General features: G+C 36.6%; 1 protein-coding gene across 1 annotated transcript in view; it reads right to left on the reverse strand.

Moving 5' to 3' along the window:
• The window catches only part of CSMD3 (CUB and Sushi multiple domains 3), a 611,488-nt gene that overhangs the window by 15,462 nt on the left and 568,205 nt on the right, over positions 1-27,821 (reverse strand). The window contains 8 exon segments of the mRNA XM_032131786.1: positions 1,511-1,690; positions 2,966-3,077; positions 11,223-11,296; positions 11,555-11,728; positions 18,135-18,308; positions 21,998-22,177; positions 25,855-26,031; positions 27,618-27,800. Coding sequence (XP_031987677.1) covers positions 1,511-1,690; positions 2,966-3,077; positions 11,223-11,296; positions 11,555-11,728; positions 18,135-18,308; positions 21,998-22,177; positions 25,855-26,031; positions 27,618-27,800 — 1,254 coding nt within the window.

Genomic DNA, 27,821 nt, shown 5'->3' on the forward strand with positions numbered 1-27,821 from the left:
TTTTTAAAATTTCTCTAATATTTTTTCAAGACATTGGGAAACTAAGCTATATGACAATGTAGATACACTCATAGCTACTACTTAATACTTAAAAAAAAAAAAAATCTCAAAAAGCTTCCTTACTATCAGGTAATACAACTAATGCTACGTCTTTCAACAGCAGCAGCAGAAAATTCTTGAATCAAAATACAACCTATGAATCACATTTGGCCTGCCATAATACTTTCCAAGTACTGAACAAGTCATAAGCTTCCTGGCTGCTAGCTTTCTAGCACTATCCCAAAGCTCTGTTTTATTTTCCCCCAGCACTTGCCTGGCATGCAATTCCAGGACACCTGTTTTTTTAGTAATACAAACTATTCATTTCCTATTTCCCTTCCAAGTAGCAGTGTTTGGCTACAGAGCCTGTGAATGCCTCTGTAAGAGCCCTGGGGATAACCACATCTGAAACATTAGGTAACAGTAATCTGAAAAGGCCTTTAATTATTCAGGAAATAAAATTCCAAACAGTTCCTACACTTGAGTATATTCCTTATGTCACATGAAAACCACCTTTCTCACCATGACTTGGATATGGTGTTTTTCATGTCCTACTGTGACAAAGTGGGTAGTAAAAATTAGAAACAAAATTAAAGGTTGGAACAGCAAGGACAAAGTAGATACATTTTGTTTTCTAGTAGTATACAGTTCCTTACATAAAAATATGAAATAATATTAAACCCTATGGATTAATTGCACGCAGTGATTCAGACATCTTGAACTTTAGGCACCTTTCTCAAATATTACTACAGAATCATTTAATCATTTAGGTTGGAAAAGACCTCTTAAGATCTTAGAGGCCAATAGCTAACCTAACACTACCAAGTCCTCCACTATATTATGGCTCTAAATGCCACATCTACATGTCTACCTCCAGGGATGGTGACTCCAGCACTTCCCCGGGCAGCCTGTTCCAATGCTTGACAACCCTTCCTAAATTTTCCTCAAAATTTTTCCTAATATCCAACCTAAACCTTCCCTGGCACAGATTTAGGCCTTTTCCTCTCACCACTTCTTAATTTGAAGAAGAGACCAACACTTACCTTGCTACAATCTCTTTTCAGGTAGTTATAGAGAGCAATATGGTGTCCCCTCAACATCCTTTTCTCCAGGGTAAAGACCCCCAGCTTCCTCAGCCTCTCCTCATAAGCCTTGTGCTGCAGACCTTTCACCAGCTTCATTCCTCTTCTTTGGGCACAGTCCAGTACCTCAATGTCTTTCTTGGAGTGAGGGGCCCAAAACTGCACACACTATTCAAGGTGTGGTCTCACCAGTGCCAAGTACTGAGTGACCACTAAGCAGGTCACTTTGTTATAGCAGGAGATTTGATTCATCAAGCAGGACCTGCCTTTTGTTAAAAAAATGCTGACTGGGCCCGATCAAATTGTTGGCATGTGTGTGCCAACTGCAAGTAAAGAAAAGCACTGAAATATGACAGATGGCAGATGCAGCAGGAAACAGAAGAGCTTACCTTCACAAACTGGAACCTTCCCAGTCCATGTGCCATCAGACCTACAGGCTCTATGCTCTGATCCTCCTGCCAAGAAGAAGCCTGGCTGACAAGTGTAGATCAGTGTATAACCAAGTGATGGAAGATCCATTCCTGCAACATTAGCGTGACTTGGTGTTTCTGGTTGTTTACAGCTGTGAGCTACAAAGAAAAGATAAAACATCCTTCTGTTGAAATGGTGAAAATACTTCTGAAAAGATAATATATGCTCATTCTGACAGTTAACTAAGTAAAAAATAAATAGAAATTACATATTAATATGTTTTCATTCACATTATAAATTACTATATAGTCTATAAAATATTACAGTGAGTCTGTAAATACACTCTTAAACATGGACCTTTCAATTCCAAGGGACCAATAACTGACTTAAATGCACTTACATGAACAAGATCAGTTGTCTGCATATGAGAATAGAAACAGCACACATCATACCAGACTTAAAAGCAATCATGGCTTGTGACTTACATCACTTATGATATCTATGTAGCATTGTATAACAGTAAATAAATGGTCAGTTGGAAAACTCTATGAAGGGTCAAGGAGAAATTGAAGGTGAGTTGTAAATACCAGAAAAATTAAATTAATATTTCTAATCTCATATGAAGTGTCTAACAATCACCAGAATGTGGGATTTATGTGTTATCTCAAAGACAGCACACCTCCAAGAGCAGAGTTCACCTTTCAACACACTGAGCTACTGTTTTTTTTGTTTGCTTAAGATTAATGCTAGCACCAACTGAAATAATACTAATGCTGTTTCCTTCTGTGGATATGTTCTCCATTCACTGAAGTAATTCTATAGGGTCAGATCTTATAAGGTAAGACAATTTCCAGAAAAGTACAGCTGACTAGCTGAACTAGAAAGACTAACCTTGATCTTATATCTTCAGTAAATTATCATTATTTACCAAAGTGTAAAAGATCTACGAAATGAAGTGCTGCTGTCTGTACTCGAAGAAGATTCTCTCTATTTCAGATTCAAAAATTTCCAATTGCAAACTCTTTTTTCCCCATCTTAAAATACCCTGACTCCTTGTTTGAGAAACAGTTCAAACTGTTTACTAGAACTGATTTTAATTATATGCTCTCCTACATATTTTAGAATAGGGCCTTCTGATACGTCCTGTTCTCACACCTCCTGAGTTGGAAGGGTTGCACCCTCTTAGATAGAAAGTGACTTTGGATGAAGATCTGCCAATTTTCTCTCTCTCTCTTTTTTTTTTAAATTCTATTGTTTCTTATAGAAAAATTCACTCAGAATCATATTTCTAGCTGCTGTAAGCTAGTAATGCAAATTTCTGTTACCTTTCAGTTAATAAAGTCATATAGATTAACTTTATGACAATTTTACTGCAGCTAAATAGTCTAGATAAAAAAAAATTGAGGAGAGAAAAAAAAATTATCATTTCTTACGTATACATTCTGGCTGGATTCCACTCCATGTAAGATCAGGAAGGCAAGTTCGTGTTGTTGAACCATGGAGCAGGTGTCCTTTTTTGCACTGAAATTGAACAACATTTCCCACCTGTTGAAAAGTAGAAAACACAATAATATTGTTAGGAGCAACTATTAGCTGGGATTTTTTTTCCAAATTTGATCATTCCTTCATTTAATATAGAATTGATAAGTTGTGATTCTCTTTCTCTAGAAAGTAAATTATTTTCAGAGAACAATTTGATATGAAACAAAAAACTGCCTCATTCTCAGTAGATTTACTCTCCCCTCAAAGTTAGATCCTCCATGGAAGAAAATCAAATCCTCATTTTCTGTGGTCTCTCTAGTGTGTTGCTTTGGGCTTGGACCAGGTAACAAACTGTGAGTTTGGAAACAAAGCTTATGGTGCCTTCCCCACTCTGGACCAAGAAGGAGCCAGTTGGGCAAAATTGCCACAAACAAGGGAAGTCACAGAACTGAAATGGGTATTAGATTCTGCAGGACTTTTTCTGAACTTTTTTAGAAAGAAGTTCCCTTTGTGGAATGCTGGATACATTCACAAGTTAAAATGAGAAATATTTGATTAGAATAGATGGGGCTGGTCAACAACACTGTCTCATGCTTCAGAATATTCCTATGATATTTTAATTTTTTTTTAATGAGAGGAGGTAAAGAATAATCGCTCTTTACACCACTTTGATAATAGAAACCGGAACACAAGTACATTCCAATTTAAAATAGCAATTCATCTGAGATTAGCTTTTAATTATTATTCTTATTATGGATATGTGTTGCATAAAAAGGAAAATAGATTTCTTACAGTTTCTGCACAGAATAACTTGTTCAGCATGTCCAGTCATGGTGAAATTGATGAAAATGCAAATAATTCTTAGTTTCCATCAAAAGCGAGGAAATTAGATTAGAAGTATATCATTCAGAGAGTATTGTATTACACAGTGTGAGTGGTTAACTAAAATATTAAGGTGCAGAGATCGTATCTATTGTTCTCCAGTGGCCTGTATTAATATATTTATCAACTCATGTTTAAGCAAGAAGTTGAAAACTTGAAACTATCTGTGACAGCACACTTATAGTTCTGGTTTGGGTTTTATTTTTTAAATTATTTTGTTTAAATGCATAACACTTGATTCAGACTGATGCTCAAAGGTAAAATGTGGATTCTTTCCTGATAGTTTAGTACAGGGAAACAGCATTTCACTGCTGCAAGTATTCATTTGAAACTTTATAGTACGATTCCATTTCAGCTCAAGTTTCTCATCAGAATGAAATTTAATAATAACCCATGAACTACAGATAGTAGCTCATCAACACAGGATGTGATTTAAAATTCATCTCCCCTTTTTTGCTCTTTTCTGTGCTCACTAGACTATGTAATTACTTTTAAAAGATTTTGAAGAAAATACACTAAATCATTTGCATGATTAAGCACAAAGTAGTAAAATACTGCAAGTTTTAGAAGCTGCACCAAAAAGCTATAATGCTTTTTTTTTGGTAGCAAAGATCTTAGTTAATCAACATCAATAATATATTACTTTAAAAAAGTATTAGCCTTATGAAAGGTGTGTTCAAATGACTACATCAGTGGACAAGGGAAGCAATACAGATGTCATTTTTCTGGACTTCTGTAAAAGCTTTTGGCACAGTCTCCCAGAATGTCCTTCTCTCTAAATTGGACAAAGATGGATTTGATCAGTGGACTGTTAGATGGATAAGAAAGTGTTTGGACAGTCACAATCAGAGGGTAGTGGTCAATGTCTCAGAGTCCCAGTGGACATCAATGACACATGGTGTCCCTCAGGGGTCTGTACTGGGACCAGTGTTAATTAATATCTTCCTTAATGACACAGAAAAAGGGATCCAGTGCACCCTCAGTAAATTAGTAGATGATACTTAGTTGAGTGGTGTGGGTGACATATCTGAAGGATGGGATCCATCCAGAGGAACCTGGATAAACTTGAGAAGTGGCCCATGGGAACCTCCTGAGGTTTAGTAAGACCAAGTATAAGGTGCTGCACTAGACCTTTTAGTAGGATTGGGCTGAGGTATGAACAGATCAAGAGTAGCCCTGCCGAGATGGACTTGGGGTGTTGGTGGATGAGAGGCTGGACATGAGACAGCAATGTGCACTGGCAGCCCAAAAAGCCAGTTGTATCCAGGGATGCATCAAAAGCATCATGGGGCAGCAGGTTGAGGGAAGTGATTCTGCCCCTCTATTCTGCTCTGATGAGACCCCACCCAGAGTCCTGCATCCCACTTTGGGGGTCTCAGCACAAGAAAACCATGGACTTGTTGAAGCAAATCCAGAGGAGGGACAACAAAATGTTCTGAGGGATTCTCCTATGAGGAAAGGCTGAGAGAACTGTGTTTGTTAAGCCTGGAAGAAAGAAGGCTTCAATCTAGCCTAATCGTGGCCTTCCAGTACCTGAAGGGAGCCTAAAAGAAACACAGAGAGGGACGGTTTACAGACACATGTAGTGATAGGACAAGGGAGAATAGATTCAAAAGAGAGTAGGTTTAGATTAGATACTAGGAGGAAGTTCTTTGTTGTGACGGTGGTGAGAGACTAGTACAAGTTGCCCCGAGAAGCTGTTGATGCCCCATACCTGGCTGTGTCCATGGCGAGGCTGGATGGGGCTCTAACCAACCTGGTCTACTAGAAGGTGTCCCTATCCATGGCAGGGGGCTGAAACTAGATTATCTTGAAGGTGACTTCCAACCTAAACCATTCGATTATTTTATGATTTTACCAGAAACACAACCTTTATTTTATATGTAAGCCCCAAAGCAGCATTAAAAATGCAACAGTTGCCCAAGAGAGGAAGATGTTTAATAGGTGCTGCCATGCTGTTCAAGGTAATGAATAAATGAAAAAAATTAAAATCAATATGCAATAATCAATATATTATATTTATTAATTATATAGGATATGTATAGTAATTACTGAACAAATAGAAGTAATTTTTTTTGTTTCTTGGTCTACTTTGCAATACTCGTGTCAGAGGCACCAGGTGGCGCTACAATACAGGATTCTATGCTCTAAAAATTCCCAGTCCTGAGATGTTCTGATTTGTTCTAATTTTTATTCTACAGCTCAAGTAGAAGCATTATTACTCTGGGCAACAGTGTTTGTATCCAATAAAAAAAAAAAAATTTCCTTGTATAGTGCTTGATCATGTCTGTTCCATAGCTGGTTTTCTATAGTGTCAGTTATAGTTTGGATATTCCCAAAATTAACATCAATAACTTTCTTGGTTTTTTTGGCTAAAACCCAAAGACCATATATTTGTTATTCTCTAAAAGGAGAAATAGCAATCTGAGAAGAAAATGCATAAATACCAATCTGCATCCATTTATAAAGTACTCTAGATAATTTTTTCACCAAATAAGATTATAATAATGTATAATAATTATTATAACAATAATAGTAAGTTATTATCCTTGTTATTTCTTATATTCCTTATAGAAACAGAAGATACTTCTAACTCTCATGAGTTACTGTACAATCAGTTTTTTTCTCTAGATTTCAGTTTACCAAAGAACATGAAGATACTCTAACTTCTCTATCCCCAGAAATTCGTGCCAAAGAACTAAGAAGCTAAGGGAATGTCAGTTATTTCTCTTCACTAACTTTTAGCATCATATTTTAAGTGAATGAAAACATACATCATTAACTCTTCACTATATCTGTAGTTTGGTAGCCCAGTAATACATTATTGCCCTTGTAACAGGGGTTTGAGTTTGCAAGACTGCTGGACAGAAGCTTGACAGGCTTCCTCTGTCTGAAAGAGTCTTGAGCTGCCTGGAATTTTGTGTTAGTTTTAGTTTTGTTTTGTTTCGTTTCTAAACTTGATTTAGCTGTAAAATTTAAATTTTCTGTGATCAAGTAGCTATGACCAGTTTTTATGCCTTTCTTTGTCTTTATATGGTACAATCACAGCTTTATATCCACAGCAGTAAAAAAAGAATCTACTATGTGCAGAATGAGCTATTTCCCATTAATGTGATGTGGTACAGAGAAATATAGGCCTGGTGCTGGAACGACCGCAAAGCCCTTGAGAAACGCAGCCAACAGGTTGCTGTGAAGAAGACTACAGTGTGACTATGATAAAAGATGCAACAAAGTCTGAGCACTGGAGATCCTGTTGCTGTGATCAACTCACCCTTAAAGACATACCGGCCTGGACAGAATCAGGTTTCAGAGGTAAAAAAGAACAACTATCTAATACAGGTGAAATGTACCTTATAGTATAGATAGAAATATAATGTGTATGGTGTGGAACTGTGGTGTGAGTGGTGTAAAAGTGTGTCAGAAACATTACAAATAAGCCCAGGTGAAACACGAATGACAGAGACTAAAAAAAAAAAAAAAAAGAAAAATCACATTTGTGCCAGTGAAGCACTCCAGATTGTGACACTAACACACTGACACCAGAGACCTCATGAGAAGCAGTAGGAACCAGGAAAATACATGGTGTCTGATAAAAATTACATTTTCATGGATGCAGTGATGGTGCCAGCTGTGCTAATGGAGACAGCTATATTGTGGTAGTATAGCACTTCTCTTGGAATTTCATCCTACAATTCAATCAACATTGAAGTTTATATCAGCATTACATTCACAGGAGATTATTTGCAAGGCTGCTCAACATCTGCAGATCAAGTTTCATATGGAATTTCATAAAACAGAATCCAAGAGCTAGCAGAAGGCTACCACTACTGCATTCTGTCTATTTTCCTTTTTAAGTTCAGACTGCTCTTTGGCTCAATTTATGCCTCAATATGAGGGAAAATAGCTGAATTTCTACCAAAAAAAAGTTGGAAAAAGTATGAGAAGTAATAAATCTTGTATATATGACTGACTGGTCTAAGCAGTTCTAAATTGTTTCTTCAATTCAGTAGTACCTTGTGTTACAACAGTTTATGGTGAAAGTGCTATAAGCACTTTTCTATGTTTCTAGCAATATAGCTGAAGAAGTATTTCAAACCCCACAGTTTCTTTTCAAGGAGAGATTTATTTTCCAGATTACAGATGAAGTCAGTATTCACTAAGTTTTAAAGTTATTTTTTCTCCATTGTAACACACTGCTAAGGTAGATCTCTCAAATAAAAAATGCTCAGATGAAAGGTAAACATCCTAGAAGTATGTATTCATAACAATTAAAGAATGTGATGCTACTCATTTCCATTCCATGCCAGATATCCAAGTAGCCCTAAAATGGTATTTTGATGTTATTTGAACACATAAGAAACTGATCAGCTTCTGATTGAAGAATTCAATACTGTACAAAAAAATCGATGCAAAATTCTGTTGCCTCTTTTTCTTCAAAGCTCTTATTTAATAGTTGAAGCATCATTCAAATGTGAGGTGGTGATATTTGTGCTTTTGTTAGTGTAGGTTCCAGGATGTTAGGTTTAGATACACCTTTCTGCCAAGCCTCGAATTATCTTGTGTTTGCCTGAACTTTCAGTGCAATCAATGAGATAGCAAAACAGATAATCAAGAGTAGGGGAAAAAAACAGGATGAAAACAACAGTGCTGTGGAAGTTCATAACTTGACATCAGTATTGTGAAAAGCAAGTGTCAGTCAGTGATTTTTGTCAGAGAAGAGGTAGTGCCATTTGTTGAAAAGCACTTAAAACAGGATTCCACATATGAAGACTTGAATTCTAGTGTAAGGCTATGGCTTGAAATTTTTTTATGAGACAGAGAAATAAATTTAAACCTTGGCAATTAAGTCAATTAAGTTACCTTATTAATATTAGTTCAAATATTAAGTATTTAGGAGAGATAAAGCAAAACAAACAAAAAAACAACCAAACCAAAACAAAAAACCCACACCAGTATTTTGGAACAATTCAGAATCATTCTTTACCTTCCTGCTATGGATAAAAGCAAAAATCACTGTAATCCCATTCACACAGGAAGTTAATTATAGCATAATATAAATTCATTTACAGTATTTTTTGTCGTTTAAAGAAGTCATAACATTATACAATATAAGACAATGCAATATTTCTTTCCAGGATCTACAGACAATAACTTGTCTAGAACCAATCATTTTCACTATTGTTTCCACCCAATCAAGAACTAAGCTCAGCTTCATCTGTGTGACTGATACTTCTACACTGTTATGTATTAACTAAGCAATCAGAGTAACCAGAAACTGCAAATTTAGTTACTACATAAAATCAAACTCACTGTGTGAATGTAAGAATAAGTTGCTGGCTAGGTAAAGAGACTGTAGCACATACATCTTAAATATACTGGGCACTAACCTTATAACTGTTTACAATTTGGGGTTTTTTTAGAATTTACAAGGTTGTAAACTCTGCCAGCAGTTACGCTTATTTTACAAATGATTTGTCAATTGACATTTTGCTTGATATTTTGACAGTTCTAATGCTAGCTGTGAGTGACGTGTTACTCACAACTACAGTACAAATGAGAAAGACTGCATTAGCTTCTTCAATGAAACCTCATTAATATGTGAAACTGTGACAATAAAATTATAGAAAATACTTAATAAATTATTCATTCGTTACATAGTTGAATAAAGAGTTGCCCTCTAGTATAATATTGTATTATAACCAAACAAAATTAGGCTAAGGACTGCCCCTGCATATCCTATCTTAGCACAAAGCAGCACGTTCAGTTCCTAGAGAAAACTGAGACAATTTTCACTTGCATATGATTGTGATCTAGCACAATCTGAAAACCCAAATATTGCTAAAACTAAGACTGAGTAGTACTGCATAAAGGCCATCAAAAGGATAAACCAAAGAAATTTTTGGCCATGAACTAGAAAAGTCTTTAGCTACAATTCGCTTTTAAAAACTAATTTCATTTTGTACATTTGTTCAAGTTTCACTCAACCCTTTCCTTCATTTCCAGCAAACTGCAGTTTTTATTCTGCTACTAGACAGAGACCTCATGCAATTGTGGACCTGCTAGGTACTCTTCTGTTCATTCCTTTTCATGTGCCTGGAGCTTTCAGCCCTGACACCAAACACAGATGTCACAGGATAGATAGATTAGGCTCTCTCTTTGTTTACAAGATTCCTAGCAAATTATAAAGTGCATTTTTGCATCCCTAAACAATTCACTCATGAAAACATCTCACTGACATCACTGTTTTGTGTGAATCAGAAAATCAGCAGTTCAAAATAATTTTCAGTTTCATGATTCTTTTTCCAGCAGAAACATATGCAAGCACTGTTTGCCACAACATAGCTTTGTATAAAATGTGGCCAACAGTCTCCTGGGAGGCATCAGGCAGAACACGGAAAAATGGTCAAGGGAGGTGCTTCTTCCCCTCTGCTCAGCCCCAGAGAGTCACAAGTGAGTGCTGGGCTCGCCAGTGCAAGAGAGACGAGGACAATACTATATTGTCTATACACTATATACTCTATATATACTTTTGTGGCCCATCCAGTGATGGGCCACAAAAGTGATAAGGGACTATAGCATCTGGAATACAAGCAGAAGCTGAAAGACTTGGGGTTATCCAGCCTGCAGAAAAAACCCCCAGGGGCAGGACAAGCAATGGAAACAGACTTTTCTTCAGTGGTGCCCAGTGACAGGACAAGAAGAAATAGGTATAAATTGAAACATAGGAAATTCTCTTTAAAACTAAAAAAAAAGTGTTAATTTTCAATGTAAGGGTGATCAATTTGGAACAGGATGCTCAGAGACAGTGTTGAGTCTCCATCCCTGCAAATATTCAAAACCACCTGGACGCAGCCCTCATAAACCTGTTTTAACTGACCCAGCTTTGAGAAGGGGGAGTGGACTAGAAGTTCTCCTAACAGGTCTGTGACTCTGTAGTTTATTTGTGGTTCCAAACAGAATTTCTCTCAGGAAAAAAAATCCTGCTTTTTAGAGTATGTCTACACTAGCAGTTTGGCACATAGTATACACATTTTTAAGCAGAAAAAGCCTATTTAATAAATTGTAGGGAGAACTTATATATTGGTGGGAGATACTAAAATTCTTCAAGGTGAAATCAAGCAGAACTTGATCACAAGGTTTTTCATGTAGAGCATTGTTGATAGGGACACAGGGTTAGTGTAATCCAACATCTAGAGATAAGGAAACACATCAACAAACAACTCTTACAGAAGCAGTCTCTGAACCTCTAATCAGGTGTTTCTAGACTTTGAGGTAGTATAAAAACATTTAAATATGCAAGTTAATTTAAAAAATAGTATACTCTACCTGATAGCCAAATGTGTTGTTTTGTGACCCATGCCTTGGGACTCCTGGATTTTCACATGCTGTGCGAGTAGGTTCTAAAAAAAATTGCAATATATTAAAGACAAAACAAATTACAGTATTTTAATTACATACATGAATGTATGACAAAATAAGGCTTGTTCAGCAACATGCAATAAGCCAATCACAAAGACAAAAATAAAGTGATTTGATCCTTAAGAGAGTATAGAATAACACCAAGATAATTCAAAATAACTGAAATACCCTAGGTTGACTTAGCAAGAAGAGGAATAATAAGCATTTCAAGAAATTTTAGTGCATGGGCATAATCATACCTATACATCGAGGAGAAGAACCACTCCATGTTCCATCTGCTTGGCAAATCCTTGTGCTAGAGCCAACCAAAATTAAAGGAGGATTGCAGCTGAAAGAGACTTCTGACTGATAGATGAAGCTTTTGCCTTCTCTTTTCCCTTGAGCAGGTACTCCAGGGTCACCACAAAACTTTGCTGTAAAAAAAGACATGATAGAAATGGAATGTGTAATTTATTTAAAAAAATTAAAATAACACTTAACTGAACCACGTGAAGAAATTACTCCGAATTTTGTATTTATTTTATTAAACACAGATCAAATATGGAAACATTTAATAGGAATTCAGAGAGACTAGATATATAATATTTAGTCTGCCAGATTGCAGTAGTTCTGATAGTTGTTCAAAATGACTACATTGTGCTTGGTCAGTACATGACACTTAATAAATCAAGTCAACAACTTATTTTATTAAAGTCCAAATATCTACAATTCACCCATGACCGAAACCTCATCAATCTGCAAATCTTTAGAGAACAATCAAAGAGTGTATCAAACTTTCATGTCAATCTTCCCTCCTCTCTTGCTTTCTTGCCACCTACTCAGTGCTCAACATTTTTGTATGATTAAATGATTTATCAGATAGATTTTAGGAATCATAAAGTCATGCTTCCACATCCTTCACTGAAAGGTACGATTTTGTATGTATGGAAGTACAATACTTGAAATTTAGAACAGTTAACAATAAAGAAACACCAAAAAAAAATTAATAAAGAAACTTCTGTAGCAATCTAAAAGTCAAATACTAATGAACTGTTATTATACTGGATAAATTTCCCTGATAAAAATCTGTTCTTAAATTGATATTTTTACCTTATTCCTATCACCTGAAGATTCCTTATGTCTATAGCATGTCATAACTGAGTAAATGCACTGCTGGCAAATTTACTGGCTGCTTTCTGCAGCATAAAGTACTGAATATCGTCAGAAGTTGGATTTTGAATAATTGACCCAGGAAATTAAATCAGCTGTGGCAAATCCTGTGTCATCAGACTATATTATCCCTTGACACACCATGAATTCCAATACTGTGTAGCCTAATTTCATATCAGACAGAAAACACAGTAATAGCAATAATAATAAAACCCCCTAACCCATACGTGTTCAATAATATGTTTCTAAATAGACATGCTGTACAAACAGTGGAATTTTGTGCTCCATCTTTCTCATCTACAAACATAATTTAAATTACGTCTCTCAAACAACAACTTCAAAACGCATTTGTAATGTTTCTATCCTTGTCACCCATGTTTTAAGCTTTCCAAAGGACCTGCTCACATGAAATGCTCCTGCCCTCTGCTTCTTTCTACAGACACTGACTGTATGGGAAATCCATGCACATCCACACTGGTTAAGAAAAAGGGCTAAATCTGTAACATACCAGAAATGTATACAATTTCACCACTTTAGGTGGCAGGGGACTTTGTGCAAAATTGTGGGCCAACTCCAGAAAAGATCTATGGGTTGGGGATAGTGTCACATAGTGTACACACAGTGTACTTTTTTTTGTGAATGACAGATCATGGTTGTTATGCATTCACTAGAAAATTCTGCATCTTTATTTGAGAATACATGAAACGCTTACAATTTTTTAACACAGAGGCTTGAAATAGTCTCCTAACAGTTCTTTGCACCGACAAAGTAACAACAACCCTGAAGGGAAAAACAATTCTCACATTCAAAAATGAGTTTTTGGTAAATTTATTCATTTTTTCTGAAGCTAAGTAAACTCCACCACTTAGTTGTCAGTCAAGTTGACCTAGTCATTGAATACTGAATACCTGCCTCTTATATCAATAAATGTGGAAACCAGGCATCATGGCAAAACACAGCAGTTTTCCTCTGATACTAGAGCAGGTGACTACAGAATAAACTAAAGTTGCAGTGAACTGAAAGCTCTATGAGTGTTTCCACTCTGAATGGAAATATTTTCCTAAGAACTCTGAGAGCCTTTAATAGAGTGGGACCATGGAGTTCTGGCACTGAGACTGAGGTTAGTTTCATTCCTAGAAGAAATTTAACTGATTAACAGCACATTTCTTGTCAATGTCTGATGGCAGCAGTGAGCACACCTGTTGGAGATGTGTCCAGGTAGAGGAGATGCTCAGCCTGGTGACTGCGCTTCCTGAGGAAGAATTCAGGCTGAGGAGCATCAGACAAGGAGATTGACTGGTGGCACTATATTCTACCATTCCTGAGATGGATATACTATACAACCTAGACTATGACACAAGAAACAAAGGATCCTCTACACTCTCACCACCAGGAAGAAGGAGCGGATCTAAGAGATGAGGGGAAATAGAAGTAGGTTACTACTTGGGGGGACAGGCAAATCCCTTCCCAGCCTGCTTCATCTTCCCAGTTAAGATGCAGATGAAGGGCAAAATAACCTACCCCCTGCATCATCACCACCTCTGTCAAATAAAAAATGGTAGTTTTCATAGGTGAATAACTTCTGAGGGAAACCGAGGACCCAAACTGCCAACTGGACTTTACCCATAGGAAAGCCTGCTGCCTCCTTGGGGCCTGGGTAGGAGACATTACGAGAAAACTGTCTAGTCTGGTACAACCCTCTGATTATGATCTGCTGTTCTTTATGTCCACAGCAATGAGGTAGCAAAGAGAAGTCCAAGGGTAATCAAAAGAGATTTCAAGGCCTTAGAGCAATTGTTTGAAGGATCAGGAGGACATCTAGTGCTTTCTTCAATCTTTTCAGTACCAGGGAAGAATACTGAAAGGAGCAGGCAGACCCAGCAGATCAACATATGGCTCTGAGGATGGTGTCATTAGAGGAACTTTGGGTTTTTTGATCATATTATGGTCTATACAACACCAGATCTGCTGCTATTTAATGGCAATCAGAAGACTGTCTCTTCTCAGAAAAGAAAAAGGATTTTTGTGCAGGAATTCAAAGGGCTGACCAGTAGAGTTTTAAACTACACTGGATGAGAGAAAGGGACAAAAACCAGGTTTATCTGTGATATGCAATGGATAGCATGCGAGATCCTTCAGTCTTCTCCAGGAGGAGCGAGAAGCCTTGACTCAGCCCATGAAATATGACATCCTTGGACTAAACAAAAGTCCTGTGACTGGTGTGCCAGTATGGAGGGTTACACACTCTTCAGGAGGGATAGGCAGGGCAAGTGAGGTAGGGGATGAGGCAGTGGGGAGGGGTGGCAGACCTTGCTGTTGGTTATGTGTCCTGGTTTAGGAATGGCACTGCCCAATTCAGGGGCCCCCACCGAGGTTCCCCAAAAGCACCCTGCTGCTCTCTTTCACTCCCCGAGGTTTTCCCCTCCCCCTTCCCACTGTGTGGGGCTGGGGTTGAGAATTGCAGGCGCAAAGGGCAGAGATCACGGGTTGAGATAAGAACAATTTACTGAAAACAGCAATGAGATAAGAAAACAAACTAACAGCAACAATATTAATAACAAAACTGTACAAAAGAGAGGGTGATTAACATGCAAAATATTTACCATGGCGCCCAACTGGACCTGAGCAGAGTCATGTTTTTCTGACTGGAAGGACGCCTTTCTCCTCAGAAGCAAGAATCCTTTCTCCCACTCCTGGTAGTGATGTAAGGAGTTATAGAATAACATCTGGGACTTAGCCCTGCCCCCTCCCAGCTACTGCAAAAAAATTAACCCTGTCCTGGCCAAACCCAGGACAATATGGCATGTTAAGAGCCTTTGGTAAGGAGTAAGGGACACACAAACAAAGAGGATGTTATTATGGGAGTCTACTACAGGACACACAGTCAGGATGTCGACACTGGCAAATTAATTCTTCAGTGAACTAAGGGAGACCTCTAAATCAACTTCTGTTGTCTTTTGGGGGACTTCAGCTTGCCAGATGCTAACTGTGAATACCACACAGCTAGTACAAACAGGTCCAGAAGATTCCTAAAACACCTGGACTCAAAGGTATACTAAGTAAGTTTGCTAATGACACTAAATTGGGAGAACCTGTTGACTCACTTGAAGGCATCTGTGCCCTGCATAAAGACCCAGACAGATCAGAGGACTGGGCAACCACCAACCGTATGAAGTTTAACAACAGCAAGTTATGATTCTGCGCCTGGGATGGGACAGCCCTGGATGTACATCCAGAATGGGAAAATGCTGCTGGAAAGCAGCACTGCAGAAAGGGACTTGGAGGTCCTGGTGGGAGGCAAGTTGAATATGAGTGAGCAGCCAGGAGGCCTAATTGTGTCCTGGGGGGCATTAGGCACAGCATCACCAGCCTGGCAAGGGAGGGATTGTCCTGCTCTGCTCTGCACCTTGAATATTGTGTGCAGTTTTGGGTGGCACAATATAAGAAGGATCCAAAAGCATCCAAAGCAGGGCAACAAAGACAGTGAAGGGCCTTGAGAGGAAGCTGCATGAGGAGTGTCTGAGGTCACTTGATTTGTTCAGCCCAGAGGAGAAGAGACTGTGGCAAGACCTCATTGTGGCCTACAGCTTCTTCATGAGGTGAAGCAAAGTGACAGACACTGATGTCTTCTCTGTGGTAACCAGTGACAGGACCCAAGGGAATGATAAGCAGATGTGTCAGGGAGGTTTCGGTTGTGTATCAAGGGGGTTGGGCAGTAGAACAGGCTCCCCAGGGAAGTGGTCACAGCACCAAGCCTGACAGGGTTTGGGAAACATTTGGACAATGCTCTCAGGTACAGGAATAAAAAAAGAACTCTTTGGGTTGTTCTGTGCTGGGCCAGCAGCTGGACTTCTATTATCTTTATGGGTCTCTTCCAATTCATTATATTCTATGATAATTCTATTATTCTAAGTTATATCTGCAGTTAGGCATTTTCTGGCGTAGGTCTATATTTTTGCCATCTATTGCCAAGCTTATAAAACCAGCAGTCCTGTACTGAAATTACTGCATGAGTAATTAAGCAAACAAATTTACTGGGTCATAGATGACAAATACTCACCCAAGGACAGGGTCATAATCCATTCTGAATAATTATTCTATGTCATAACTATACCTTTCATATCTTCAGCTAAAGGCTCTATGGAACCAAGCTGGGAACTAAATTTCTGATGTCAAAAAGTGCTTAAAGATGCTCATTGAGAATGACTTTCACCAGCTCTCTCTCATTTCTGCCAGATGGCAACTAGTTTAAACTCTTCAACAAGCACTGGCTGCCAATTGTTTTCTCTTGCAAGCCAATGGGTAACCATTGCACATCAACAACATTCAGATAATGTAATCTGCATGAAATAGCCTTTAATTCCCAGGCAGCTGCATTCCATGCTAAATATACCGTTTAAAAATTTTAAAGGTAGAGCCCACTTTTTCAGAGTATATTGCAGTATTGAGTATTCCAACTTTAAAAATCATAAATAGCTTGTGGTATCCAAAAATGAATGAAGGACACCATATTTCAATCAAGAACAAATAATGAAAATAATTTTTCATAGTCTCAGATGTTCACAGTATAGTGGACTCTAGAAAAGCTCTACATAGAGAATTTAAGCAACAAAAAGTGGTCTTGTTCTTTTTCTGCCAGAAACAATGCCCTTCATCATGTTCCACCTCTGGCACACAGAGTTTCAGCAGCAGTCAAAAACTGTTGTTGATGATATGAGAATATAATTGGGGAAAAAAAGAAAAGAAAAGATGATCTATATGATATGTTTTCATGGTACTGGGATATAGCCAAAATAGAGAACATTTTTGACAGGGAGAGATGAAAAAAATAGTGAAAGAACAGAGAAGTGCATTTTGCAACATTTAGCAAGCTACCTGGCAAGCACAGCTACTTGGCAAGTTCAAATTAAATTTCAGAGACTGTAAAGCCATGAATATATTATCCTCTTCCAGTCAGACTCCTTTTTGAAGACCATTACAGAGTGGTATAATTATTCTACAAATAACTACAAAACCTCTTTCTTCAGTTCAATCAACTGAATATCCCTCAGAAGAATCACAATCACTTAAAAAAAAAAAAAAAAAAAAAAGAATGGGATTGGATATTGTAATGAAAATTGTAGCAATATAAAAATCCATCAATGTTATTTATAACTTTAAGATTAATTTACTGCATAAAATTATATGTTAATTTACTGCAGGGTGAAAATTAGATAATTGTCACAGAATCACCCAGAGCCTAGTCAGCATTACAGCCAGAAAAACTCCTCTGTGACATCACAGGGAGGAAGGATGAGTAATGAGGAAATAAAAGAGATTATAATGAAAGTTACCTTATCGCATATGCGTCTGGATCTGAAAACAAGACAGCACCTTTTAATCTTGAATTGCCTTGGATTATGTTATACATATTGCCTGTAATTTTTTTTTGTGTGTGTGTTTGTGTCTAAGGGCTCCTATATGCTGACATAGGGTTTACAGATATTCCCATGACCTTCTCAATGTACTACTAACATTAAAATTTTAGAAAATTTTAGAAATTTTTAGAAGCATTGTAATTGTCCCCAGTTTGAAATTAATTGAGCCACTGGGGAAGGGAGGGGCAAAACTTTAGAGCAAAAAGCAATTATAGCTGAACAGCAAAATACAGACTATAATGTGAATACATACGTAAGCACTGAGGTACTTCACCGCTCCATGTTCCATTCCCAACGCAAGTCAAAACAGCAGGAAAAGAGAGTTCATATCCTGGAGAGCAGACATAGCTAATGCTAAATCCCCAGTCCAAGTTTGTTCCTTCCAACCTTCCGTTAGAGATCTGCGGAGGAGTTGGGCAGGTAACAGCTGCAATAATTTCAAAATAATTAGGCCCAGCTGCTGTAAATATCCCCGGTGTACACAGTTACTAGAAGAACCATATGGGCTAATTTCACCTTTTTTAGAGGACAATACAGTCAGGACATACTATCTTTCTCACTGTATTCTTGCCACATTTCCTGAAGTTAGTACTTCTGGTTTCCTTCATTTAGGAGGCAGTGGATGACTGATGAAGTGTCTTAAATAAACCAGGATACTGCATCAAACCAAATAGGAAGACTACCTAAAAATCAGTATGGAAACTATGACGTGTACAACATTTAAGATATGTCTGGTAATCTACTACAATGTTTTTTGTCTGTTAAGACAGCATAGAGTACAATTATATTTTATTAGTGTGGCAATAATCAAATATTTTCTTCCTGTTGACCAGCTTAGGCATTTGCTAGATGTTAATGCATAGGGATGAAATTCCAGGACAACTATTCTAAAATATTACTTGAAAGCCTGTTTCTAAGTACCACAGTTTGGTTACTATTTGCTTTATGAGTAGTTCATCACCAAAAAGCATCTCGTTTCTAGCAAGAGTGAGAAAACGTAAGGATTTGCAACTCCTTGAAACTGTTAGTGTTGCTACCCCTAAGAAGGCCAAGAAGAAGTATTTCAGTATATTTTTTAATCGCCAGGCCTCCTAAGAAAAAAATAGAAACATCTTCTTTTCAACTGTGGGCAAGAGGACTGAAAAACAGTACAGGAAGGCAGTAGAAGTAGAGAGATACAACTGTTGTGATGAAGATAAAAGTATTATTCACTGGATAGTAGTGTAGTAACAGAAAATTGCTAATTGAAAGCTTAAGGGGGAAAGGTATTACAGAAACTAAATGAAAGAAAACCTGAACCAAATATAGAAAGGGTGAAATTTAGGCCAAGTTGATAGAATGAATATGTTAGACAAAAGGGCAAAGTAGAGAAAAGTTTGGAGAAACTGTGCTAGCAAAAGAGAATGAAAGCAAATAAAACTAATACAATTTAATCTGGTAAAGCCAGTTGGGATAAATGAGAAGATGTGTTTAAAAATTGATCAGAGAACACACAGGTCACAACAATGGAAGAAGTTAAATGTTGCCCCCATAACCTTTAAACTTATGTTTAGAACAGCTGTTATTTTGCAGGCTTAAAACAATTCAGGGGCACTAGATGATGAGTAATGTGTATTTGAATGCAACCTGCAGAAGGTTCGCTATGTACCATCTCTCCATCCTTATTATTCTCTTCAGTGAGAGAATCTCAATTTTGTACCATAAAGATACTTTGCAGCACCATTCATGGCTGTTTCAGGATACTAGTATCAAATAACCCTTTGCCAGTCAATAAACACAATCTAGATTTTGGGGCCTTGGTTTTGTCCCAGAAAAGAACATGATAGCTTTTGCCACACTTTTGTGGTGTTTTAATAAAAGTAATTCAAAATAAGTACCCTAACCAGCAGAATTCTGTCCTCATTCTCCAAGAGCTTCACAAATAGTCAAAGGTCTGTATATTTTAACCTCTGAGCTGACTAATAAGGGAGGAAATATTGGTGAATAATTGGGAAAGTAGAGAAGAAGAAAATAGATGTAACATCAGAATTTAAGGGTAAGAAAAACAAAACAAAACAACACCCAGCAACAAGGCAGAATGCCTCTTGATTTTGGTCAGAGAGTTAGGCATAAATATATGCCACAACATTCTCAGTTTAAGAACTACAAGTCTATTACAAACACAAGTCTGCAAAAAACACAGTTAGAATATCTGAATATTTAGTTGCAGATGAGCATGCATCCTTTTCCAACTAGGCATAGCAGAGCAGTATTTGTATCTTCCCTTTCAATGGCACAGTGACAATTATGCATCCATATCTGGCCCAGTTCATTTTCCAATTATTTTAACTAAATAGTACCAAAGGACCCTGGCACTCCATTCTGACAGTAAAAACTACTTGTTATGCATTTTACATTACTGCAAATTATATATTATTTTAATTACACTATTAAGTTATCTAGTGTACATACACAAACCAACATAAAGTAGAATGAAATTCTGAGAACACTAGAGATTCTGAGAACACTAGAGATTCTTCATAGGATTATTATTTAGCATTTAGACAAGCCTTAAATATGTATGACCCAAAACCAGAAAGACTCAAAAACTCAAAGATAATTGGCAGTAAAATTCTTTCTTTGTATAATTCTGTTTGAATCAAATCAGAGTTAGATCTCCTTGTCCCAGTTAGGTGTCCTGTAGACCCTAAGAATTTGAGGCTGAGAGACTTTATCATGAATACTTGTTCTGTCTTATGATCTTCTAGCTGTTGACTTACAGCCACTCTTGGAGACTTGGAGACTTGGTCAATAAGACCACTATGGCCATTCTTCTGTTCTTAAAATCATTTTTCAGTTGAGACTGACTACCTATGAGCACAACGCAAATAGGAAAAAAAAGTGAAATGTCAAGAGGTTTTCAAAGTTTGATGTCCTTAAGAATGTGTCAGGAAAATAAAAAATTGATGCTGTCAAAGGTGAATTAGAATTAAACTGGACTTGATATTGGGGGAACTGTGTTCAGCAAGGAAAGTAATTGCAAATATGGTGGAGATTTGAAATTAAATTGGTCTAGTTTGACAAATAAATTCAGGGGAGGAAAAAGACTGCCACTTAGCAGGTATGTTACTTTTCTTCCTTAAAATGAAACAGAAGGAAGATGGATAAGAACAAAGTAAGTACAAATGTAGCTAAGTTTTGAAAGAACAGAGAACAGACATACTTAGTGTGAACCCAGAAAGAAAACACCAAATGGTAGTGCTAATTTTCCACAGATGTAGTATCAGGACGAGTGAGAAAAATTACTCTAGAGAGAAGTTGTTTTAGGGTTTAGAAAGTGAGTTTCTGAGAGAAAATATTTTTGATGAGACAGATAAGTTAATCTCCCAGTAATATTCAGATTTTCTGCTGTTAAAATTTTAACAGGGTACATTAAAAAACCCCAAACCCAACAACAACAACAAAAAACCCCCAACAAACAAAAACCCCAGAAAAATCAGGTATGCAATTTGAAGAAGAGAAAAAAAGGAATATCTTGAGATTAATCCTTTCAGTTTTCACAGTAGAGAAAATAACATGAAGCAGAAAAATCTTTATTGGGAAATTTGCAAGAAGGATTTAGTCTTTTTGTAGCAAGGTGATGCTTAAAGGTGCCCATCTAATAAAGGAGGGATGAGGAAAATCTCTTAGTATTATAGAAAAAGCCAGATTAATTTGCCTTTGACAGAGTTTTTATATATGTAGATCTTTCCCAGAGGTGTCTTTTACATGTTTGAGTGTTCTTTTTGTAAAAGCAGGGACATACATATGGCTATTTTCATATGACATGCTAACTGCAATTAACAAATCTAAACCATCATTTCATATGGGGTAGTTCCATTTAGCAGCAAAGTGGTAAAGTATTCTACAGAACTATAAAAAAATGGTTCAATATACTGTGCTTGTAGGAACATAAAAGGGAAAAGAAGCAAAAGATGAAGTCACTGTTTCTCCAGCCAAAAAAAATCAATTCGATGTATTCATATTAAAAATAAGTTTAGGTTTCTGTGGAAATACACAATAAATTAACAATTTGCAATAAACAGAGTAGGGAAATGTCACAGAAGAAATAGCTGACAAGCAAAATAAATGTTGTACCTTTGCATGTTGGGATTACTCCACTCCACGTACCATTGCTAGTACAAGTGCGAATTAAGGAGCTATTTGCTTCCATTGTGTAACCAGGTTGGCACATGTAAGTAACATTTTGTCCAACAACATAATCATCACCATATCTCATGCCATTGGCTGGGACTCCTGGATCTCCACAACTGATAACTGTAAGTAAATAGTTGAGGAACATATTTTAAAATCTAAGTGAGATTTATCTCTATGTGAGGGAAAAAAACATGACAAAACTAAGCATCGATTGGGGAAAAAAAGGAGAAGGAAAAAGTATCATAAACCTTATCTCCACTGAGAGAAGATAAAGATATGCTATCTTAATTAGCTGCCAAACATTTGTGGAGCTATATAATAGCTATATTTGGAGAACATACATACTTTTGTTCAACAGTAGTAGTAAAGGACTGTACAATTTTGATCAACAAAATTTCAAGATTACAAAATGAAAAAAAAAAGGCAAGAAACAACCCATATGCCACTACCACCCTTTGATATGCTCAAATTTTCCTATCAATTCAGTTTCATTTTTAAAAAAGTAGATGCCTATTATTTAGTTTACTTTTCTATGGGTATATTCTGAAAGGAAACAAAATCTGGAAAATTTGAAATATATGCCTGCAAAAGCCTCCCACTTTATAAATGCTCACATAGTTGCTATGTACATAAACAGTTGAGAATATTCAGGTGACCCCCAAACATAGGCTATGGCTTACATAAAAAACTAGGTCTATAGTACTTTAATGTGTGGGAGTGGTCGCAAAATGTCTTATGACTTCTAGTGTCAGGAGATAATTTAATCTCCTAATGACATAAAATACTCATAAAAGTTTTATGTCATTGTAATCTGAGAACAGTGTTAAAACAGGTAAATTTCCCTCAGATCTGGTCAACTGGATCTATGAATTTCTGGAACAGTTTTTAGAGTAAGAAATCTAGAGAACACTAGTGGCGATGATAAAAAGTGGTTGTTTTCAGGAAGAAAAAGGGGAAAATCTACTTAATACAAAATATAGCATCCCATGTGTTTTATGGTTTATTTTATAGTAAACTTGACAATCACCCTACAGCATTGCTATTTCTTCTGGAAAACTGTGAGAAGCAGTTTCCTGGGCAGAGTACATGCCCTGGCCACTTCTAACTCAATGCCAAAGCATGGCTGATGTGAATGGCATCCTATCTGGATCCTGGTCTCCAAAATCACAGAAATCCGTGACTACATATTTGTGGTGTATTCTGTCCAGCTCCCTTCACCTAATAACTCGGGACCTGAGAATCCAAGGTATATTTAGTATGCCTTCTCTACAGTCTATCATGGTCTGAGCAGATACTAATTACAGAGGTGGCAGATACTAATTATACAGCATACATAAAATCTTAAAATGTCCCATGCAATCACTGTATGGATAAAGAAGAGACTAGAAGACATACCACAGGGTTATCTGAGTTAGCGTAAAGGTGGCTAATGTACTGATAAAGAAAACTGGAGATCAGCCTATTTGAGTTTACCTAGTAACACAGTAATTTCAAATTATTTAAAAACTAAAAAGCCATAGATTTTTCTTGGTCACTTTTCAAACAATATAGAGCTGGGAAAGAAAGAACTGTTTCTCTTATTTACACAAGTATTTTCAAATACTCTGTATGTTCTAACTTTCATTATTTGACATATTCCATTTACTATCCTTAATGTGCAAATTTTACTAAGATTATCCTCAACATGTTTCCAGGTATACTATTGTTTTGACTGAATTAAAATATAAAGCTAATGCTTTTATCCTTTTTTCCTCTAATCTCTGTTTCATTTCAGTTGGACCACCTTCACTTAAGTCACTATGCTAGGCAAAAATATCTTAAATTGTTGCAGTGATGCTGACCAGTGACGAGCCAGTGAATCACAACAGAGTTAACCTGGGGAGCCTCAGGCCTGTGCTGCAACATCCAGCGTGGTCTTCATACCTGTGCTGTGCCACACAGATCTCTTGTCCAGGGCACAGCCTCAGCCAGCTCAAGGCAACAGAGGTGCTACAGGCAGCCCCCACTCAGTGATTACACCTTGCTGGCTGCATGGCCCTGCTTTTTATTTAGCAGTGCAACAAGAAGCTCTCATGAGAACATTGTTTCTGTTTGACTGTAGAAATTATAGTGTTGTTTCTTTCTAAGAAAATCCTATAATGACTTGCTATGGTCAAGGTCTGTATGACATTGCTCATGGGTCAGTCCTGTTTGATGGTACACTGCCCAGAGCTCCCAGCCTGTACAGGAGCATAAGATTATCTATGCTATTCTCTTCTTACAGTGTCAGCTCTAAACCCCAGCATTTTCAATGATCTGCAAGAAGGAGCTGTAATAAGTATGGACTGGCCGTAAATTTTGGTAACACCTTGACTAAACAAGAGTGGTATATCCTGAATCTGCCTCTCTTTGTTTTACTAGGATACTTCTTCTGTCAACATATTTCAAGTTAAAATCTCATCTTTCTACCTGAGTAATGTGTCTTGAGAAGACTGTTTTGGCATGTGTTTCAGTAAAATGTTATTCTAAAATACAAGAAAAAAATATAGATGCAGTTGATATCACAAACTGCTGCATATAGGTAAAACCTTATAAAAAACCTTGTTGCCTTTGTAAAATCATGACTCAGGCCTGTTAATTCAGCTAAGGAGAAAAGGAGTGTGGGAAAGAGACACAGATAAATTAGGAGTAGAAAAACATGCTGCATGACTGTTGCGTGCTCACATATGTATGTGTATGGTTGTTGGTTGAATTATGTTTGTTATGCCTTAAAACTGTGTAAACTGATAACCAGCTAATTGCTTAAAAAGGCCAGGTTTTTGCTATAAAGTGACTCTCCTTTGCACCTGCCGGGGGAATCTGCATCACTCCTTATCGTAACAACAAACCACCTTTATCTTTGATACAATTAATCTGGTTCTCATTCTAATTTGGAAAATAATAAATAATAAAAAAAAACCACTGGGCTTTCTCTCAGGCTTTATGACTGCAAAAATCCATTAAGGATGAATTTAAAAACAACACAAGAAGTTTTATCATCTAGCTTTTGGCTTCTATGTGGGTTGCTGTAAGTGTGTTCAAAATTTAAAAGCAGTTTGCTATACCTCTGATGAGGATATGTTTCTTCAAAATGATAGGCAGTCTCATGCATCATATAAATGTAAAATTTTCATAATTGCTACTAAAAGATGAACTAGGACATGTAATAAAGCAGGAACAGATGGGCTTGAAAATAAAGTGTTGCAAAATGCTCATTATGAATGTGAGAGATGCTGAAATAGCTTCTGTTAGTTGGGTACCTAAAGGAAGTCTAAGGTTAATGAAAAGGCCAAACAGAAGATGATATGTGAAAATGGGACAACAGTTTTAACCTTGGAGTCACTATGAAAAGGATTCTCAAGTGTTCATTACAAGGCTTTTATTTTCTACCCTCTGGAAGAAGAGAATATTATACTGCTAATTTTTCAAGATGAAGCAAAGTGATTAAAGTAAAAATGTCTGGATATGTCATATCACAAAACATAAACATGATTGAATATATGTACTAGTAAAGAATTAAAGTAGGTAGATCATGTAACCAAACAACTCCCTTAAACTGAAAAAGCAGTCTATACATTTTACTATACTGTGCCTTTAAAAAACATATTATTCATAATGCATAGCATTATGTTTTTAAAAGTATTTAGCATATAAAAGTATGTAGGAAATAGTGCAAGAAAAACCTGAAAATTTACTGGCATGTGGCTTCTATATTTTACTTTATTTATTACTTCAGAGGAGAGGAAAAACAAAGACTATTCTTTAGAAATGTGTCTTACTTGTGCAGTTTGGCAAGGATCCAGACCATGTTCCATTGGCAGTGCATTGTCTTACAGATGACCCAGAAAGTATGTATCCTTCCATGCATGAATAAATTACTGAATTAGAGAATGTAGTTCCATCAATACGAAGTACTTTTCCATTAGCAGTTGTTCCTGGATTACCACACTGCACAGCTATAAAGGAAAATGTGAAAAACTTTCAAAATGCAGTAAAAATGATTTTTGAAATAGGAAAAATGGGAGCAGGAACAATCCTTCTGCCAGCAACGTTATTTGGTAGAAATCCATTCTCTTGTCCTTAAAAATGTAAGTTTCACCACCTACTGATAAGGCACATTGTACAGTAAAAAACTGTGTGCATGAATTACTATTTTTTCCCCTTTGGTTTGTAGAGAAACATAACCTACAAATTTAGCTTTATAGTCTGCATTAGTGAAAAGCAAATTTAGCTGCAAAAACAAACTTCCAAGTATAAGAAAATATCTGATCTACAATTATAATTTTAGATTTAATTTGAATCATGCATTTCCAGCATCACCAAAATATTCTTCCTAATTCAAAGCACTGAATGGAATCAACTCTTACTTCACAGGCAGATGGAACCCTGATGTTTCCCAGTTCTTTAATGCTCAGCCTGGGAATTTGAATGTGTCCTTCTTATGTGATTACATATATATACATCTAATCTATATGATCTGAACTAGAACAATATACCTGTGCCTGCACTACCCACACCTATATATATATCTGTAAACTATACTTACCATTTCAAGAAAGAAATATCATCAAAACTATCTTAAAATGTATAAGACCTAATTCATTTCCCTAATAGATGAGGTCAAAGAAAAATAGCAGATGGTTCAGTTGGGCAAAGCATATCCCTTTGGATACCAGCATAAAAACATATAAATATAAATATACATACACACACACACATATATATATATAAAGTATTTTTCTTAATGTAGTAAAGTCGACAATCATTCAGTAGAAAGGATATTACAAAACCAGTTTGTGAAACGTTTTTAAAACAAAATTACTTTTTCATACAGAAAACACAGTCAACAGTGATAAAGTAGAAAGTAAGAGTACAGGTTCTCAAATTATTTTCTTCTTTTCAAGACACTTTGATTTGCAAAAGAATCTGTTGGGAATTATTTCCTATCCTGAAGCAAGGTAATTTAGGCAATAAATGATTCTTCATAAATATCCCGTTATAGCTTTCTGTTACGATAATTCATCTACCTTGAAATTTCCAGAATTACTTTTTACAAATAAACTTATTTCAGCATTTTGTTTTCTATTGAAAAATAATAATGTCTACAGAATTATTAATGAAATTTTAAGTCAACCATTTATACATTGATGTATAAATCTAAAGAAATCCTGACTCTGATATTTTCCTAAAACTGAGCTCTTTTTTCTGATATTCAGGTGTATAATTGTTGTGATTAAAGTTCAGGTTACGGTGAGATTTTTAAGTGAAACAATATTCATCAAAAAATTGAGTTCTAGAGGCTTATCTCTTTCTTTTCCTCAAACCCGTAAACATACGGTTTCATGGGTGCCAGGAACTGGTTTCAAATTTGTCACCTGATACCAAGCCACTGCTATAGGGCAACAACTTATTGGAAAAAAATTAATTTTCCATCCAAAATAACTGCATCCCATTCACAACACAAAGCTGGCAATGCAAAATTGGTTTTCTGATCAACAGTATTAAAAACACAGTTTAAAAATTGAGTGGATCTTTGATTTACCTTTGCACTCAGGTTGTCTTCCTGTCCAGCTTCCATTTGCCAAACATGTTCTTTCTTCTGAGCCATGGAGGATATATCCAAGATCACAGCTGAAATGTATTGTGCTTTTAATTTTAAAATTGTTTTCTTCTCTAGACCCATGGCCTGGGATACCTGGATCACCACAAGAACCAGCTGTATCACCTAGATTTTAGAGCACAAAGA

Source organism: Corvus moneduloides, chromosome 1, assembly GCF_009650955.1.
Source record: "Corvus moneduloides isolate bCorMon1 chromosome 1, bCorMon1.pri, whole genome shotgun sequence".
Taxonomy (NCBI): domain Eukaryota; kingdom Metazoa; phylum Chordata; class Aves; order Passeriformes; family Corvidae; genus Corvus; species Corvus moneduloides.